Source organism: Astatotilapia calliptera, chromosome 4 (assembly GCF_900246225.1).
Source record: "Astatotilapia calliptera chromosome 4, fAstCal1.2, whole genome shotgun sequence".
Classification (NCBI taxonomy): Eukaryota; Metazoa; Chordata; class Actinopteri; order Cichliformes; family Cichlidae; genus Astatotilapia; species Astatotilapia calliptera.
The window spans coordinates 10522639-10542047 of record NC_039305.1 but is presented as its reverse complement, the minus strand read 5'-3'; the positions used below and the strand labels follow the sequence as shown (position 1 = coordinate 10542047).

The window sequence follows — 19409 nt, the reverse complement described above, 5'->3', positions numbered from 1 at the left end:
GCTTTTATTTTAAGGGGTTGCTTTTGAAATTCATATGGAGAATTTCATTGATACCAGTCTCAGGGCTCACGCTCATGGTCACAGGGGCTTTCCTTCCAAAACACTCATGCCTCTTTGTTTCCACACATCTGCTTTCTCTTTGGTGCATGACTGCCTGTTATTTGCCGTTACTCTTAAAACTGTCAAAACACAAATGCATAAATGATCATACCAGAGCTTTACTCATTAAAGCTTTTTCAGAATCATTAAACACAAAGTCCAATCTTATTTTGAATTTATAAAAACTCTTAGGGCTTTCAAAATGGCACCTCTGAAGTATAGAGCTGTTAACTGCAAACACAATGGGGATATGCTACAAGAGATCAGAAGAGACAATGTGTAAAGTCACAGGGAAGTAAACTTCAGATTGGCTATGACATCTACAAAGAGAAACAGTCTCTACAACTTGGCACTTGACTCTGTCCAGTATCTTTAATGGAAACATGCTAGTTGATACTTTTAAAAAAAAGAAACAAATCCCACTTGGCGGTAGATTTTGTTGCATATAGTAAACATGGCTCCTTATTTTTCTTCCTGAAAACTACAACTGTCAGGCTCCAAATGAAAACAGAAACAAGGATGAGTCAATTCCAAGTAGCCTTTCTAACAAAACAAAAAGCAAACTCTTTTTGACGTTACTGAGAAAATACTTTCAAAGCTAACCATTCATTTTCTGCGAATGGCATCTCTGGCAGCTTTCAGCTCACATTATAGCACTGACTCAGCTCTCAGAAAATTTTTAATGACATACCACCTGATTTTTGATTGAGTCTTAATAGCCTGATGTTATTGCTTCTTGGTGCTGCACAGGAGACTTCTACATATGCTGGAAAATTGTTTCTGTCTAGCCAAAACAGGGCCCACATGGCTTGGATCACACTAAAGTGGGGATGTGTAGATAGTCTATCCAATTATGAATCTGAAAGGACCTCCTCTGAATCACTGATGATGTAATTTTAACTGGACAGATGAAAACCATAGCTAAATCATAATTCTGGCATTTAAATCATAGCTGAAGTTGGACACTGTTACATTTAGAAAAGCCCATTCATGCTTTTTGTCTTGCAGTAAAGCAGTGATAATTACTGACCTCCACGATAAGACCATGAGACGTTAAACATATGCAGTTGACAAAGCTGTTGCTACTGACAAACCCCAAGATGAGAGTATTACTTAGATTCTTAGATCATAGTACTTGCTTTCAGCTGAATATGCACTTTAACTCAGGGTCATATCATAGTGTTAGATCTGCAGGAACTGGTCAACTTGTGGTTTACAGAGTTCAGACTAAACATGGTGAAATGTCTTTTAGCCTTTATGCTTCTCACTGCTAAAATTCTGCAAGTTTCACTCTGAGCTTTGCTCCAACTGAGGCCACAGCTTTAAAGTAATGATGACACTTTTACTCATGCTATAAGTTCTGATTTACACTCGCTTTTATTGAACTGGTGTGGAGTTATTTTATTTCACTTTCTTGTGCTTTGCATTTAAATAGGGTTATATTCTTTTAATTTGCATTTTATTATTATTATGCTGTTTTTATATGGTCTGTTGTTTCATTGCATTGTGCAAATCACTTTTAACTGCCTTTATGTACGACATATACAATACAAATAAAAATTTGCCTCGCATTGCCTAAAGCGTAGAACTGAAAAAGAACAATCTGCCAAATTCAGCATTTATTTATATTCAGCAGGTGTTCGTGTTTCTGTTCTGCATACGCTTTGAGTAAGACGCATACAGCAAGTGGAAGCTGAAGCACGAGCTCCAAGACATCTGTCCTGCCACAGTTATGTGTATTACAAACTGTCAGCATCAGACGTGTCTGCTTAAATGGGAGCTTTCCCTGCTGAGAGCTCTCAACATGTATTTGAAGGAAAGTACTGCAAGGACTGCAGGCTAATGGAGAATGAGGAATCTACCATGAGGCATGTCTAGTACTAAGCATTAGTCCAGAGTGATACCACCACCAGCTGAGTCACCAAATGCTTAACCCTTGTGTGGTGTTCGTATTTTTGTTACTCAGCCAGTGTTCATGGGTCTGGTGGACCCGCTAGAGTTTTGGCTTTCCAAATTAACACTATCAAACAATTTTATGTTAAATTACTCAACAGATGTTTACTTCATCCCAATTACAAGACATATGAACAGCAAACATGGTTAATTTTTTCCCTTTACCTTTGTTAGATCACATTTATGAATTAATGTGCTTCTCGTTTTTCTTTTATATAAAATGTTATAAATAAATCAGTTATAATCAAGTGGAGTGAGTGGAAAGACACAACACATTTACACGTGAAAAAATAATTAATTGTTTAATTTTTCTTTTGAAAAAAACTGAACACGGGTCTCACAGACCCGAACAACATACAAGGGTTAAATACTACTGCTGTTCCCCTTGGGAACATAGAAAAATGCTGAATAGTGAAGCATATTGTTCTGACTCATAATCTTGGAGAGAAACTCCACTACTGACTTCTGGACATGACATGATTGGTCCTTCTGGTGCTTGTCTGGACTGTGAAGCCCCCTGGAGGCACAGGCATTTTTCGTAGCCAAATGAAACTGATTCCCTTTATCCATCATTACAGTGTTGGATATATTCTCAGCTGACGCAGCCTATACTAGAGACCAAATTCAAATTACCAAAACAAAACCTGTATCTTCTTCTCTATATCTACTGCGAAAAAATGCTGTTTTCCTATACACTCTCTGCATAGCTAAAAAGGGCTTTATGAATGCTTTGTTCGTGGTAGAAAAGTCTGAATAAATTACCATGTGTCAAAAATTAACTGCTGAGTTTTTAAAGAGTGGTATTCATAAAATAATACATAATCAATCAACATGCTAACAATAGCCTATTACGAAGATAATGGAATTTAAGTAAACAAACCAACCACAATGATTTCCAAGAATAAAACGTTACGGATTTTTATGTTTTGTTTGAATTTTTAATGCTTTTGTTTTCAGTTTTGTTATATTTCAGTTTCCAGTGTGGATTTGTTTGTCTCAGTTCAGCTTTTGTTGTTTCAAGTGTCAAGTTTGACTTTTTATTTATTTCAGTATTAGTTTTTGTTTCCCTTTTTTTATTTGTTATTTGAGACACTTTGTAAAGCCAAGTAGCTCACAATCATGTGGACATATTCTCAAGCCTCCTTGCTTTATGAACTGGTAGTTCTAACAAAAATGAGCATATTTAAATTATAAACCATATTTCACTAGTTTATCTTTCAGACATATTTTGTTGGGATATTTTTGAGAAAATGTACATGCATAAATTAGACTCTTAAATTGTCTGTTGTCTTTTAAAAATCTAGATATTTAATACTACATTTTAATTAGATTAATTACCAAAAAACATCCATTATGCACCTCATGCTGAGGAGCAGGGACACTCGTTGCTCCGCCCCCACCCTTCCGATTTACGTTGTAGTCATGGAGAATGCGTTCCCTTGTCGTCCAATCAGAAGCAGCGCTGGGGCCATGTGTGTATTGTTTAAACTGCTCAAATCAGCCAGAGTTTTCAGACCGAAAAAACTTCCAGCACCGAGTCATGGCGGCCACAGTGTCAGTTAATACAGCTGCCAAAGATGAAAACACAGACTCGGGAAACAGTTTGGCTTCTCGTCCGCTTAATGAAAAATACGACCCCGCCGTGGACCAAGAAAACTGGATTCCCGGGGATCGCCGGTACCCCGAACTCGTGCAGAACGAAGAGGACGCGACGCCCGGACGCGAGTGTCAGCGAAAGGTCGACGAGGACTTGACATCACTGAACCCCGAAGAGATAGAGAGCCGCTTGGAGAGAACTCGACGGGAGTTTTACAACAGGAGGAAAATTATTATAAAAAACTTGCCCTCTGACGTTAGCAATCAGGTATGAGTAGAAAGTTTTAGGGGGTGAGGGTTTAATTGTTGGTTGGTTGATTGATTGATGCTACCCTGTGGCTAACGCTAGCCTAGCTCCGTTATACCTGCCATGCTATCAATGTTAGCTTCACAGGCATTTAACTTATTAGCTTCACCTTTTATTTAGTTTTCTGTGTACTACATCTGCTAGTGGTTTAAAAGTCAAAACGCACAGATTATTGGTAATTAAAAACGATGCAAACAGTTCTATAACTGGTTTGAGTTTGTTTGTTAACTAACATGGCTCGCGTTTACTGACAAGTGGTCAAATAATCAATCATGGTCATTTGTGGCCTGTGTGACCCACCAGGCCGCTTTGCATTCGTGGTTGAATTTTACCATTTGGCCCGCCGAGCCAAACTGTGGTTCATAACCGGTTTATGCGGGTTACATATGCAGTGAAGGTGGGTCATAAGTCCATTTGTTATTAACTCTGTCTGTAATTAACTCTTGATGCTACTTTTTTTTTTCTTTTTTGGAACGTGCCTGACTCATGGGGAGCGGTGGGCCTGCGGGCGGTACCATTGTTCACAGAGGGGGGGCTGGGGCAGTAGTGGGAGTTCGAGATGTGAGTTTCTCTATAACAAAAGGTGGAAGGCGTGGGGACAAAACGTTTCAGAAAATGCTAGGCAGCATCGCCATTTGTGTGAATAGGCAAAAGCTGGGCAGAACAATTTTTCCTACAACAATGAGGGAGTCATTCACCTCTCATCCCCCCCCCCCAGCAGGTGCACTGATCCCCCACCCCCCAGTGTATATCAACGAGCTAATTGGCTGAGAGGGGGTTGATTGAAATCTTCAATTAACCAACGACCTCCTAAAGTCAAATGTTATTTACACATTTAAACATCTGCAGTTAATCATTGTCTCTTTCTTTTTACAGGAGGTCCATGAGCTCTTGGGCAGCTATGATCTGAAGTACTGCTTTGTTGACAAGTACAAAGGCACAGGTAGGTCTAACTGCTCAACCATGTTGGACTGAGCAAGGCAATTTGGCAAGTTTGGCGTCTGCAAGTTGGAGGAGGTGGGGATCAGGATGGATCTGCTCTATTACGCCCCTTTAAAATTTAATCTGACAGTGAACTCTGTAGCAAACAAAAGTAAATCGGGCTCTCCAGATTTGGAGCATGCTTAGTTAATGACTTTCAATGGACATACTGAACATGAAAAGGGGTTCGGGAGAAAGCAGCCAGACCTCAATTAAAGACTTTGTTTTCACGGTGTGCCTTCTCTTGCACTTATTATCACACAGTTGCAGATCTCTCTTTTTGGCGACTGTTGATGCTCGCTTGTCGTGGTGTCACGTTACATTGTCAGTTCAAGTGCGATAAGATCGATGGGCTCTCTGTGTATCTGTGTATGTGTTACCTCACATGCCCCTCGGTGTGATCTGCCATCTTGTCCAGCTAGAGTTGCTTGTTTTTAAATGTATAAAATGTAAAATATCAGATTAGAATATAAATAATTAAATATCTATGCATTCTTGCAGTAATATTTCACTAGAAAATGGGTGATGATCATGATAATAGGCCAGAAAATTGTGTGAGGCAGATGGTATTTTCAGGGTATGCCTGGTATCCAGCAAGCTGATATGGAAGAAAACCAGTGACATTTAGATGGCGCTTTTTTTTTTTTTTTAACAATATAGAGTTGGCTGCCAAACTAACTTCTTACTTTTTTTATTTTTTATTTTCCTCCCCTTCTCATGGCTTTCAGACAAAACTGGAAAACTTTTTCACGCCTTCTTTCTTTTTCATAACATGGGTAACAAGATGTTGATTTCATTCTTGCTGGACTGACAGGCATTGTAGTTTAAACAAGGGGTAAAGTTACACCAACACAAAGGATTCTGTGTGCTGATATTGTGCCACCAGAACTGTTTTAACAGCCTTGCTAGAGGCAAAAACGTCACAGGCAGGGTTTGCTCCCTGACACCTGCTGAGTACAAATAAATCTGACTTTATGCCACCTGAACAATGTCATTCCCTTGCCTTACACCAATTTGTTTCTCTCTTCTGTTTCCTTTCCCGTGTTACTCAAAGCATTTGTGACCCTACTTAATGGTGAACAAGCACAAAGTGCCATCAAAGAGTTCCACCAGCATGTGTTGCGGGACCGGGAGATCTCTGTGCAGCTGCAGCCGACAGATGCTCTGCTGTGCATCGCCAACCTGCCCCGTGCATTCACGCAACAGCAGTTTGAGGAACTGGTGCGCCCCTTCGGCAACCTGGAGCGTTGCTTCCTGGTGTACAGTGCCACCTCAGGGCATTCCAAGGGCTACGGTTTTGTGGAGTACATGAAGAAGGACTCTGCGGCCAGGGCCAAATCGGAGCTCCTGGGGAAGCAGCTGGGCTCCCGTATGCTTTACGTCCACTGGACTGAGGTGGGCTCCCTCACATATCCACTGCTGCACTCCAAATGCCTGTGCGTGGACCGCCTGCCTCAGAGCCTGCTGACAGCCCAAGACCTCCGCAGTGCCCTGGCTGACACCCACACGCCAGTTTTCTGCCAGGTCAGATTTTTACTGCACACAAGCCCAATACTTCAAGTGAATGATTTCAGAAGTCTACAGCATACTGATTGCACACAGCAGCGATCATTAACTTTTTTGTCATTTCTTTGTGTGGCTATTGTTTTATACAGCAAATGCCCACATTAATAAAAGTTGAGTGCTTTAAAAGCTGCTAAAATCCATCACAAAGTTGTAAAATTGTCCCTGAAGGTGTGCAAAATGACTGCACTACTGAGTCACTGTGAAACTGCAATCCATATTTGATCTTTCACCTTTACCCCAGTTTTCCTGTGGCCACTCAAAGTTACTATAGCAATAGCAACTGTTGGTTTCTATGGTGATGACCACCTGACACCCCCAGGTGGTGTCATTCAGCAGGTTTTTTCTGGAATGGGAGAGAGCTGTGTCCTTTTGAGCAGGACACAGTCGTAGTTTTCTGTTGTTTCCAGACTGAACAGTCATAATAATTAGGAGCCATATGATGGTTTTAATAGGAAACTGTGATATCACTGCAGCTTTATCAAATTCATAAAACCAGACGGTTGCATCATGGTAAGAGCAGAGTACCACTAAAAACAACACAAAGCCATATATAGTGGTTGATGTGGTGATTAAAGGGCCTTAAAAGGTAAAACAGATTTTGATCTGGGACTTTAGAGATGCAAATTTCAGTGGGTTATTTGAAATTTGCCAAACCATAAATGAAAGCAAAGGGTGCTGACAAATAGTAGCATTCCTAATCAAAATTCACTGAGTGAAGTGACCCATAAGTATCCAGGTGGCAGCCGTAGTAAGTGCTTTTTGAAGAGTCTTAGTACTCCAAAAATTTCTAGAGTGCTTCCTTCTTATGTCTTTTCTTGCCACCTTTTAGAATAGGATACACTGAAACTTCCTTTATGAAAAGAAAGGAGGCAACACCATCCCCCAATGAGAACTTTGATGAAAACAATCAACAGGAGTGTCACCTGGTGCAGATACTATAAAATGTTAATTAGAAAAGGGTTTTCCATTTCGTGTCATATCGTGCTAATTTGTTCCTAACTAAGAGACTCTTAAACCAGCAGGTGAACTACAAACATCACACTGCTATGATAAAACTCGCGTATATAGATTTTAAAAAGGCTATATAAATCAGGATTGAGGGTCATGTTAAAATAATAATCGTGAGCTGTGTAGAAGCTTCACCCCAATTCAGTTTGTGTTGCTTCTATTTTTCTTTATCAATTCACCTTGATCTTTCCTTGACCTAATGATATTTTCCATCCAGGCCTGGGGAAATTATGTAGATTGTTTCAGCTCAGCAGCAGCCTGAGACACAATTTTGGTGCTGTAGCCATCTTGACAGTTATTTGAAGCTCCTATCTTAATGAATGGGGAAAGATCCATAACTTTTGGTTGAGTGCTCACCAGGTATATATAAAATTGCTGCTTTATTTTTTTTTTCATTATTATTTATATGAACATGTTCAAGATTTGCCATTCTAATTCACTGCATGGAAACAGTTGGACACGCAATCTTGACGTTTTTGCTACAATAACAAACAAAACAGAGTAGCGATATCTGCCACTACATGGTTGCATGTTTAGCATGTAGCACTTCTCATGTAAATCTGAGCTCAGAATTCACCAAATGCTGCGATGGGTGTTTTGTGAAGCAAGTCTTGCCCCTCGGTAGCGGCCTCCAACACCACCAGGCAGTTATTTATTTATTTATTTATTTTTAAACAAGTGAGTTTCAGCGGTCACCAGGATGTAAAAGTTGCATATGTAGAGTCACCACTGCAACCTCGAACATTTAAATTCTGTCAACTTTTCCTGATAATTAGGTTTTAAAGAGCTTATACTACTGTTGCAGAATTCTGAGTGAGTGCTGTTTCTCTCTGTGGTAATCCTGAGTTTTTATTAACTATAAATTCCATGAGATTTTTTTTCCCCCATCTTTCTCCAAATTTGTGCTAAAATATGTGAACACTGAGGGTGTAAGTGAAAACCACTTGGCTTCCACTCTCTGTGTGTGTGTGCATCTTATTCATTGGCTGCAGGGTTTTTTGGGTTTTTTGTTTTTCTCTATATGCTTGAAAAATTGCTGCCTCAATTTTTCTCTCCACAGTTGGCTCAGGGACAAGATGGAAGTTTCCGGCGTTTTGCAGTGCTGGAGTTTGCCACTGCAGAGATGGCCGAGGAAGCACAGCGACTCACAGATGGCAGACTGCTGGGTGGGACACATATCAGGGTGTCCTTCTGTGCCCCGGGTCCTCCTGGAAGAAGCATGTTGGCTGCTCTGATTGCTGCACAAACCATGGTACTGTATTCCAATCTACAGTCTTTGCTTGAGCCCTTAAGGCATAACATTGCTGCCTTTGAGTTCGTGCTGTAGTTAAAATTACGTTACTGGACACGACTTGGAAGCATTGCTGTTATATAACTCTCACAGAGGAGCTGGCTCATCACGTGATTTCAGATTAATGGAAAAAATTTTGGTTATTTGTTGGTCTTGTTCTGAGTCTTTGCTTTGTTTCCTTCCTCTCAAGGCTGTAAACAGGGGTAAAGGACTCCTCCCTGATCCGACAGCCATGCAGATACTCACAGGCCTCAGCAACCCCGCCGCCCTCAAGATGCTGCTCAACCCACTGACACAGGGACATAAACAAGGTGAGGAGCCGTGAGCTGCTTTTAATCTGTTTTATTGCTATTATTCGTTCTCCTGCGGTGGATCTTAATCTTTGTCTATGCGCAGGCCTCCTCGGTGCGGCCCCCGCCATACCGCCACTGCTTGCCAACCCCGCTCTCACGGCCGCCCTGCTCCAGCTGCTCCTTCAGAACCAGGCCAAGGCTCAGCAGGTACCGCTGCCTTTTCCATCTTTGCTCCGTCATGTTCTTCCCTGCTTTTGCTTCCTGCCCGTTTTTGATTCATCCTCTCCTACTCACAGACTTTGTTCCCCACTCTGTTCTGTCCCTCTTTACCATTAGCAAGCCCTTCTGGGAAATCCTCTTCTGTGGGCTCAGGTGCTACACAATAAAGAAAACCCTCTAGTGCCTTGTGTGAGTGATAACGGTTTTTATGGTTGGCCATCAGTGTGTGTGTGAGTTGGAGCTGAAGTTAGATGGATTCTGGCCCTTTCTTCTTTTTATGTGAATGCTGATAGAAAACCTATTGCCTGGGTGGGTAAGCTCTTGCTAGGAAAGTGAGGGGTTTTTTTGTGCGTGTATGTGTGGAGTGTTCCTTCGAGTGGTGCTGAGTAATGCGGTAGATGTACTATTATGCTGTATGCCAGAATTGTAAAGGTACATCCTGTAAGGACATAATTGCATATACAGTAAGTAAACTTGCTGAATGCATGTGTTAAGTTTAGTTGAGCAGTTCTTCGTCACCTTGATGTTGCAGTGCGGCTGAGTGACCCTGTTGTGACTGAACTTTTTTTCTTTTTCTTTTTTTTTCCCTCTTGGTCAGCAGCCGGGACTTATTGGGGAGAATCCTCTGGCCTCTCTGCCTGTCCAGCAGGGAGTCCATCTGCTCGGAGACCTGCCCCAAGGTTTGGCATCAGTCCACTCCAGCCGTGGCTCCTTCAGCCACAGACTGCATGTCTGCTTTTGATGATAAACATCTGCATTGCCATTAGCCTGTCCATCAGGCGTCTTACTCCTTACATTACTTATGTTACCCAAATTAAAACAGAATGCATATCTAATTTCCTCTGAAAAGCTTGAAGGAGAAGATTAAAAATGAAATGTGTGATTGTCATTTACGCTGAAGTCTCTAATCACCATAGGTGGTATTGTCCCTGGACTGGCTCTTCAGACAGATCCTCTACCCCCCTTGAAGCCAATGCCACGTGGCAGAACTCTTTCAAGGGATCAGGAGTCCCCCACGTCGGCTTGTCCCTTCCCCCAGACCTCCTCTCCGACCCTGCCGGGGATCTCTATACCCCTGCTGGGTGGCATGATCGGGGCAGATGGCCTCACAGCACAAGGGGTGAGTTCCCAAGTAATTGCCTTTTTAAAATGCCTTCAGTCCTTCAACTGCTTTTTTTCCCCTCTTCATTCTCATTCCTCATTCTGTGCAGGAAATGTAAAAATAAGCCATCTTTTTTTTCTTTTTAAACTTCATGTCAGGTTTCCATACTAGGAGATCCTGCAAAAGATGCAAACCTTCCCCAGAGTCCCTTCCTCAATGTCAGCAACGCGTTTTCCTCAGGTGAGGTGCTGCTTTTTTGCTGTGCTCGCATGAGCGGTAAAGATTTTATCTACTTTTACAGTCTGTTCTTGTTTGCTGCTTCAACTGAGAGATGATGTTGGATGCATCAAGGATATATTTGTATACCGTGCATCTCCTCCAGGAGGAAGCTGCAGACCTCACCCTTACAGAAGGCGGCCTACACTGAGTAACGTGTCCAACCAGAGCATGCAACCGAATTACAACCTGCGTTACCAGGATTCCTACAGCCCTGAGTACCCCCCACTCCATCGGGTAACTATGAATCATTGCTGCTCAGACTCCTGATTATTTTTTTTAAATGTGTATTTCTGCATCGATGGGTTGTGTGTTTTTTGTTTTTCCTTGTCTTCCTTACTGCTCTAGTCATTGTGACCTGTTGAATTTACTGTATAGCGCTTGGCTGCTCATTTAGTGGTTTTATGACACAATCTGGTCCGATGCCATCTGGTGTCTTTCCTCAGGATCCCCTTGCCCACTTGTATGAACAGCAGGAGAATCTTGATGCCGGGGCCTTGGCAGGATTCGGTCAGCAGGTAGTGCTTTGTCAACTGTTTCAAAGCTGACTTGAGGACATTTGTAGTGTCAGTAAATTAAATGCACGCCTCCCTGTAGTAACATAGCTGTGAACTTGTCTGTCTCTGCAGGCCTCTCATTGCGCTGAATACAGTGAGCGGTTCCCCCCCTACAGTTACCCTCCAAGCCCACCTCTGTCCTCATATTTCAGCTCAGGGTCTGAGAGCTCCTGTAATGGGAGCCTTCCCACCCCCAAGCTCAACAGGGTAAGCAAAAGCTTTGCATTGATTTTTTTTTTTTTTTTTTTTTTTGATATATATGAAGGATTGATTATTTGTCAGTGCAAGAATACTGAGGATAGCACTAGAAGGATTAAAATAAATAAATAAAATAAAAATAAAATAGTGGAGGGTTAGGTGCCAAGAATAAGTCTGTGTTTAATAATTAATGTTGCACTGTGAGCGCTTGAGTTGAAGTCAAATGATGAGTGGTTGTTTGTCTTTAGGCTGTGGGAATGCCTCCTGTGAGCCACACCAACTACCCTGCAGGTGTGGAGAATGTTATGAAGGTAATTTATAGGCTTCAATGTTATTGTTTCATATTTTTCTTTTTGAAGTTTCTGTTTTGATTTTAACCCCACCCCCTCCTCTTTTTCTTGTAATTATAGACTCCCATCGGTAGCCAAAAGCGCACGTTCTCCCGGCTGATCCCGTCTCCCGAGCCGAGCCCTGAAGGCGGTTATGTGGGCCAGCACTCCCAAGGCCTCGGCGGTCACTACGCAGACTCCTATCTTAAGCGTAAGCGTATATTCTGAGTACAGCTGTAACGAGTAGCCATTCAGCAGCCAGGATGGAGTAGCATCTCCTCTCCCATATTCTCCAATGGACTCAGTAATTTGGTGGTCCTCGGATTTATTGTCCCATATGCACGTGTGAGTGACCTCTGGAGGCTGCAGAGTAGTGCAGCCTGTTTGTCACTCTGTGGAAAAACCTTCAAAATTTTTTTTTTTTTTTTTTTTGTATATATGATTTTACTGTGTTTTGTACATTTCAGTTTTAAATTTTTATTTGCCTGAACTTCCTGTTGAAAACCTTGTAAATTAAGGAGAAAAAGTGGTTCATTAGTAAATACAATCTTTTTTTTTTTTTCTTTTTTTTTTTGGGAATTCCTGTGAGTGAGGTATATCAGCAGATCTGCAGTTTGGCCAGTTTCAATGGTAACTAGCGGCTGCTTTTAAAAAAATAAAAGTGATTTAACATCTCACCAAAGTGACGCTGTCCACAGTTTCAGGCAAAGGGACTTGCATAGTGTAAGAACAAGCTTTGAAGGCTCTTACTTTGTGGGAGAAAAGAAAAAAAAAAAAAGCCTACCGTATTCCATGTAAAAAGTTCATGAGTTTGTATAATGAGATGGTGTTATGGTGTCTTGTTTTCCCCCTTCCTACCACACGGTTGTAAATTTTGCTTTATAACATTTCTGGTTTCAAACATTTCCTAATTGTTAACCTGCAGCTTTCCATCCACCAGTGATGGTTGTGTGGTGTTATGAGGCGAAGCTTTTTACAAACCTGGGATGTTTCCTGAGCCTGAACTTTTCCACGTTGTTTTGTCTTTCTAACCACACCCTCCAGCCTGTTCATGGAGTCTGTTCTCTACACTGGTTGTTGAGTGATGCACTTGGAGGGCACCGGTCATGTGTTCTCACCTGTATAAAAATGCCATCTCAAGTCCCCCTCTCACTCATGTATGTCCAGGAGTCGACGTATTTTCTGTGTTTATGTGAGTTCTGTGTTGCCATGTTTACATTTTTGAATGTTTTATAAAACCGTGAACGCTGCCCCACCCCTTGAAGGGTGCGGGCAGGTGCAGATAGCGCTGCATGCCATCTCTCCAGCTGCCAGCAGATTGTGCATGAATACAGGAGCGGCTCGGTGTTCTCAGTGAGGGGCTCAACTGTGAGTTGAACCGGCTTCTCCCGACGAGCACACGGCAGCTGGAACGATGGACAGCCTCTGTTTAGTTTTCAGATGATATTGGGGGTTCAGTATGTCTTTGGAGATACTGCTGGAAGCTTGTGGCAGGTGATTGGTCAGTGACATGATTGTCCTTGTATTATTTTTATTTAATTTTTTTTTTTAAAAAAGAATAATTATCTGGTTGACGGTTTGATTGTGAAAACCCATTACCTCTGACTTCTGCTAGGAAATGCAGCTACACTTGAGTCTTAACTGTGTTTTCTGTGATCTCATCCTGCCCTGTGTTGGCTTCCATCTACATTTACAATTTGTGTTTATTTGCTGTGTAAATAGTTAAAGATTCCCCTCCTCCCTTTTCTTGAGTCTAAAAACATTTGTTTTCCTTAATGACACCTGCCTCTGGTTCTGGTGTTTTTTGAATATTTGCTGCTCGTTTTTTTTTTTTTTTTTTTTTTTTTTTTGGAAGTGAAGAGTGGCAACACAGCAGACTGCTCATGTTGTGTATGGACCAAGAGATGCAGCTGTACTGTATGATCATCACTTATTTTGATTGGATTTTTTTTTAATTTTTTTTTTTTTTAACTGCTGTCCTCTCATCTGTACCACCATGATTGTCTCTGTATGCGTGTGTGTGTGTGATGTGCGCAAGTAAATGTTATTTAAACTCACCACTTTCTCTGAACTCTTTTTGAATTGTGTCTAAATGTGAAGCCTTACTTGGATCGAATGGCTGTCTGTTTTGCTCTTACATTTAACCTCATAGGCTAGACCTCAATTAGTTCAACTTCAGCGTCTTAATGTGGCTGTCATTCACAGCTTACTTTTAGAGCTTTTTTTTTTTTTTTTTTTTTTTTTTTTTTTTTTAAATGAAACTTCTACCCTATAATCCAGAAATCTTGATTATAGAATGCACCTGATAATTGTTGTGTAGAGGCTGTTAATATAAATTGACTATTAGAATACGATTTTTATTTAGGCTTTCATAAACAGACATGTCACCTAAGAAATCTTGGGGCTTTTGCTGAATATTGAAAATTTTGAAAAGATGTACAGCATTTGGTGACAAGAGGGACAGCAAAGATGGGTTTTTAAAATGAGTTCTTCCCCCATGAGGTATTTGGGCTTTCTTACTGTTTGCGTTAGTTGTACTAAAAGGTCAAAGGTGCCCCACGGACATCTAATACATCCATCTGTCACCCAAACGCATACGCTCAGCTCCCGTATGGTAAGAGAGTCCTGTCAGGAGTCTCTTATCTTCAAACACCTGTGGGCAGTTATTTTCTCATCTTAAAGCCATAAAAAGTGCATGTGTAGAAACGACCAGTCAAATTTCATAAAAATGATGACCTAAAAGGAGTCTCTAAGAAAAGCTTCTCTCCCTTGGAAGTTTTTCTTCTACCGTTGTTGGACTGTTCCTTAGATTTCAGTTCTGGAGCTGCGGTTGAATAGTCCAAAAATGACGACGTGCCTCTTTCGCCTCATGTTTTTTTTTTTTTTTTTTTTTTTTTTCCTTCTTCTTCCCTCTCTCTCCCCTCAAGCTCAGTGAAAAATATCACAAGGTCAAGGAAAGGTGTGAAGACAATTTAAGGACTCAAGAAAAGGGAAGCATTGTGTGCAGAGAGGTTCAATTCAATTTTATTTATATAGCGCCAAATCACAACAAAAGTCGCCTCAAGGCGCTTCAAGGTCATCTAAACCTCTGATTAAAAATGTTGTTATAAAGGTTGGAATTTAACAAAAAACAAAACTCTCATCAATCAAATCAACCTCTTCTTCTGATAAGTTTTTGTATTTCATTTTGAAATTTAAAAAAAAAAAAAAAAAAAAAAAAACTTTTGGAAAAAAGTTTTGAATTCAGTTTAGTTTCATTATTTCCAGACAAGATTTTATTTCAGTTTAGTTTTTGTTAGACTTTTTGAAAGCGGTTGACTGAGCTTTGTAGATATCCAGAGTCTAAATAAACACGTCTATTAATGACTCATCAGGCAAGTTGTCACCAAACTAACAGATATTAAAACTAACAATCTTTCCTCTACATTTCTATTTTATTTTGGTTTTTTAAATACAAAAAATTGTTTCTTCAGAAGTCTACTTTAAAAAAAGAAAAAATGCAACAACAAATATAAGTAATGCAAAGTGAATCATGGCAAACCTTAAACACATTGACGTGTTAAATAATCTGGATTCAGAGTTTCTATAAATCTACATTCTTCATCAAAACAAGGAGATTTTATTACAGCGGCGTGATGTTCAGAGTCATTGACACTTCAGAACACATCAGCAGGTCATTCACACGAAATGGAAAATAGAAATCCACATTTGCACCCTTGTGATGGCTGCACCTGCAGACACGCAGCTAACAAATCGGTAACCCCATGAGCCAACACTTACAATTACTCTAAAATTGCTGTGTAATTCCATAAATATCACACACAGACACATAAATCAACAAAATTCTCTAGTTTGCATGTCATGGCAAGATTTATTTGGCACTGTTGAAGTACATTGTGCGCAATACAAATACGTAGATTTAGTTCAGTTTCATATGTTCAGCTCTGTTAAATTCTCTTATTTTATTCATTATTAATTTCTTTCTCTGGTTTTGCCAGTGCTGGAGCGTCCGTTTGGCTGCTGAGGCCTGCTGGCATCACGGGGAGCAAAAGATGTGCTCTTGAAGGCAGCTTTACATACAGGAAGTGCCAACTGGGCCATGCCAAACACTGCTCATAGTCAGAGGCATGATTAAGTCATTCATCTTAAATATGTTGTCTGTTTTAACTCCCGAGTTAGTATTTGGTTATGTTTGGATTTGGTTATTATTCATTTAAAGTAATTATTAAACTGACTATTGGTTTTGTTTCTTCAATATTAAATCATTTGTTAGTATTTGCTCCCTCTTGTGTGTAAAACTGGTTTGATAAGCCAGTAGTTTAGTCCCTTTTGTCAGCTTAGTTTTTGGATCTGTTGAGTGGTTAGGTTTCTTTTCCTGTTGACTTTATTATTTTAGTTCTGTTCAAAAGGGCCCGGTAGTATTAGATGACTTTTGTATAACTTATTCTTTGCATTTTTGGATCATTAAAACCCGTTTTTTTCTCAAAATTGTCCTCATGCGTAACTGTCTCAGGCCCTCACAGTCATGTTGCCAGGTTTGTTGATCATTTTCATGGATGGTGCATTGCTGTGAATTGGATGGTCTAGTTATTCTTTCATAAAGAACGGTCCACTATATCCTGTTAAGTGGAGTGAATAAGCTTTCTTTTGTATTTAGAGAATTCAACTAGCTCTTATTATGACTGTTATGCAGATACTTCCGTGTCACTTCACTCTGGAACGCTCCTAAGCTAAACTATTTGACTGCACTCCAGCATTGTTTGAGTGCCCTTTCTCTCTTGAGCTGCGGACACACTGAAAGTGATTCACGGCGACCATAGAAAGTCCATCATATTTGGCAACTTCAAGCAACTACGTGCAAAATAACTGCTGGTGACGTCAACTGAGCAGGACCTACTGTAAACTTTCAGGCAAGTGACTAAAGAGACGATGAGTGAAGAACACTACTAAGTTTATTTGTTAGAGGGTCACCTAGGCGACCGGAGTTTGGAATGTCCACAAGTTTACAGCTATCAGCTTAAAAGCGATGAGCGAATCGCTGCCAGTGTGCACGCAGCTTTATGGTTTATTCATGCCAAACACAGCATTAAGAGACACATGCCAAAGCAAAATTGTATTTCGCGCCACTTGATTGCATACGGTGTCTATGCAAAAAGTCATATTGACACTAGGAACTATATTTGCATGAGTAACCTGAGGTCATCACGAGTGAACATAATCATCCGGTAAAATTGCAGAACAAGACATAAGTAACCGAGTGGTGTCAGTTGCCAGTCTTATTGAAGTATTATTGAATTTAACATGATATTCATTTTGTAAATTTTGGTCACTGAGCATTCGAATGAAAAAGGAGGATATGTTTTTAAAAAGGGTTTAGTTTAGGGCAGGTCTACACAGTGATTATCCTCCTTTATAATAATGGATTGGATTTATATAGCACTTTTCAAGGCACCCATAGCGCTTAACAATACCACTATTCATTCACTCTCACATTCATACACTGGTGGAGGCAGCTACAGTTGTAGCCACAGCTGCCCTGGGACAGACTGACAGAAGAGAGGCTGCCATATCGCGCCATCGGCCCCTCTGGCCAACACCAGTAGGCAAGTAGGGTAAAGTGTCTTGCCCAAGGACACAACGACCAGGAATGAGAGCCCAGGGATCGAACCGGCGACCTTCCGGTTACAGATGCGATTCCCAACCCCCTGAGCCACGGTCGCCTCATACGGTCGCCTTTATATCCGTTTCTCAGTCAGATCCACCTCTCTATCGTCATATCCAATTCCAAAATGGCAAGATAGCGACAGCTTGAGCCTTCATAAACATACCTCACTAACCAATGGGTGACATCACATTGGCTATGTCCAACTTCTATTTACAGTCTGAGTTTGCCAGTGAATTAGATTAGTTCAGAGTTAGAAATTTAACATTTTGACTTTGACATATGAGCATTTACATTACTAAAAATCTCATAAGCCAACTTACATGCCCGAGATAAAAGGTTAAGAACTCCTTCACAGTTCTAAGCAGCATGAATTGACATACTGGTTATATTTCATCCCAGTTATATTTAAGTAATGAACCAGAACCTAGAAGTGCGTCGTTTCAATCAGCAGTGATTACACACACAGCCAGCTGATGTTTTGCTTCATTGGCTCAGTAATCAACCGTAAAGACTACGTGTCTGCACACAGATTTTGAGGAATGGGTGTGGTAGACAGAAAACCCGGAGCAAACAAAAGGAAACATGCTTCAAAGCATCTGTAAACCTTCAACAAAACCTCTCTTTCTTTGTTGTCTTCTCTCACATGGGAAAAAAACAAGGCTTTTAACCTTAACTCGTATCTTATGATGTATACAATCCTTAATAACTGATAACCAAACCCGCCTCAGCTGTTATCACTGAGGTGCCTTTGCCCTTTGCCGTGAATCTCATTTACATCTTGTTAACGGGGAGATACAGGGCCGCTTCTAATGTGCTCTATCAGTGCTGTATTGCTGTGAATGTGACCTGTATGAATGTTAAGCAGGTTGCTGCCAGGAGGATAATTTGTGCTCCCTGGATGGATAATTACTGAACAACAGACAGGTTGTCAAAAACTAAAAACAACTGAAGAAATGTGTCAAACTGAGATCTGATTAGACAGCTTCATACTAAAAGGGGACCTATTATGCTCATTTCCAACACCATAGTCTTATAGTTAAACTCTATTAGATTAGGCTGGCATGAATCACAGTCCAATATAATCCTTATTCATCTCATACTGGGCCTTGGTGCAGCTCCTCTAATTTCATCTGCTGTCTGAAACAAGCTGGTTTAGCACCCTTCAAGCTAAATTTTGTGTGATTGGTTGCTCCTCGCACAGGGGGTTTGAACAGCAGGAAGATGACACATAAAGAAACATCACAGAGAACCAAAAGTAGCAAACCAAAGACAGCCAAATTCAGTGCTTTTTAGCACTCAGGAGTTACCTGTACATACACTGACCTCATTATTTGAAACTCTGGCCATTTTCTAATATGAACATCCAATGCTGTGTAACAATATAGCTCATTGGACACCTTCCTAGTAGCAGTTTGCTTCCCACAGCTGCCTTAATTCCATGCTTTCATGTTTTTTATACCAAATTATGACACTACAGTCCGAGAGTCATCAGACCAGGCAATGCTGTTCCAATCTTCTGTTGTCCTATTATAATGAGTCTATTTAAACTGAAGCCTTGGCTGTAGTTTAACATGTCGTGCATTCAGAGATGCTCTTCTACCTTGGTTATAATGTGTGATTGTTTGAATAACTGTTGCCTTCTTATCAGCTCGAAGCTGCCAGTTATTCTCCCCTAACCTCTGATACCAAACAGGCATTTTCACCAAGCGAGCTGCTGCTGTATATTTTCTCTTTTTCAAACCATTCTCTGTAAACCCTGGAGATGGATGTGCAGGAAAATCCCAGGAGATCAGCAGTTTCTGAAACACTCAGACCTGCCTGTCTGGCTCCGAAAACCATGCTGCATTCAAGGTCACTGAAATCATAGGGCTTTTTTTGCACAATTTGAACTTCTGTAGGTTGTTTTGACCATGTCTATATGCCCGAATGCACTGAGTTGCTGTCATATGATTGGTTGATTAGATATTTT

At 40.8% G+C, this 19409-nt stretch overlaps 1 protein-coding gene across 2 annotated transcripts; it reads left to right on the top strand.

Annotated features, from left to right (window-relative positions):
* The first annotated feature begins 3493 nt into the window (after nt 1–3493).
* On the top strand, nt 3494–12198 carry raver1 (ribonucleoprotein, PTB-binding 1). Of its 2 annotated transcripts, none has more exons than XM_026164589.1 (14): nt 3494–3916; nt 4832–4898; nt 5991–6460; nt 8571–8762; nt 8992–9112; nt 9198–9301; nt 9912–9993; nt 10231–10433; nt 10574–10655; nt 10798–10928; nt 11138–11209; nt 11321–11455; nt 11695–11757; nt 11857–12198. In XM_026164589.1, exons 1-14 carry the CDS (start codon nt 3593–3595, stop codon nt 12001–12003), a joined length of 2193 nt encoding a protein of 730 aa, XP_026020374.1. In that variant the 5' UTR covers nt 3494–3592; the 3' UTR covers nt 12004–12198. The 2 variants fall into 2 exon arrangements, with proteins under 2 accessions (XP_026020374.1, XP_026020375.1); XM_026164590.1 differs by having other exon boundaries at nt 3495–3916; nt 9915–9993.
* The last annotated feature ends 7211 nt before the right edge of the window (nt 12199–19409 follow it).

Excerpts from the sequence above, each read along its gene's own strand:
- raver1 (XM_026164589.1), top strand. The coding sequence starts at position 3,593 with ATGGCGGCCACAGTGTCAGTTAATACAGCTGCCAAAGATGAAAACACA. Across the intron at positions 8,763-8,991 it reads TGATTGCTGCACAAACCATG|GCTGTAAACAGGGGTAAAGG; the intron begins GTACTGTATTCC and ends CTTCCTCTCAAG. Across the intron at positions 11,456-11,694 it reads CCACCCCCAAGCTCAACAGG|GCTGTGGGAATGCCTCCTGT; the intron begins GTAAGCAAAAGC and ends GTTTGTCTTTAG.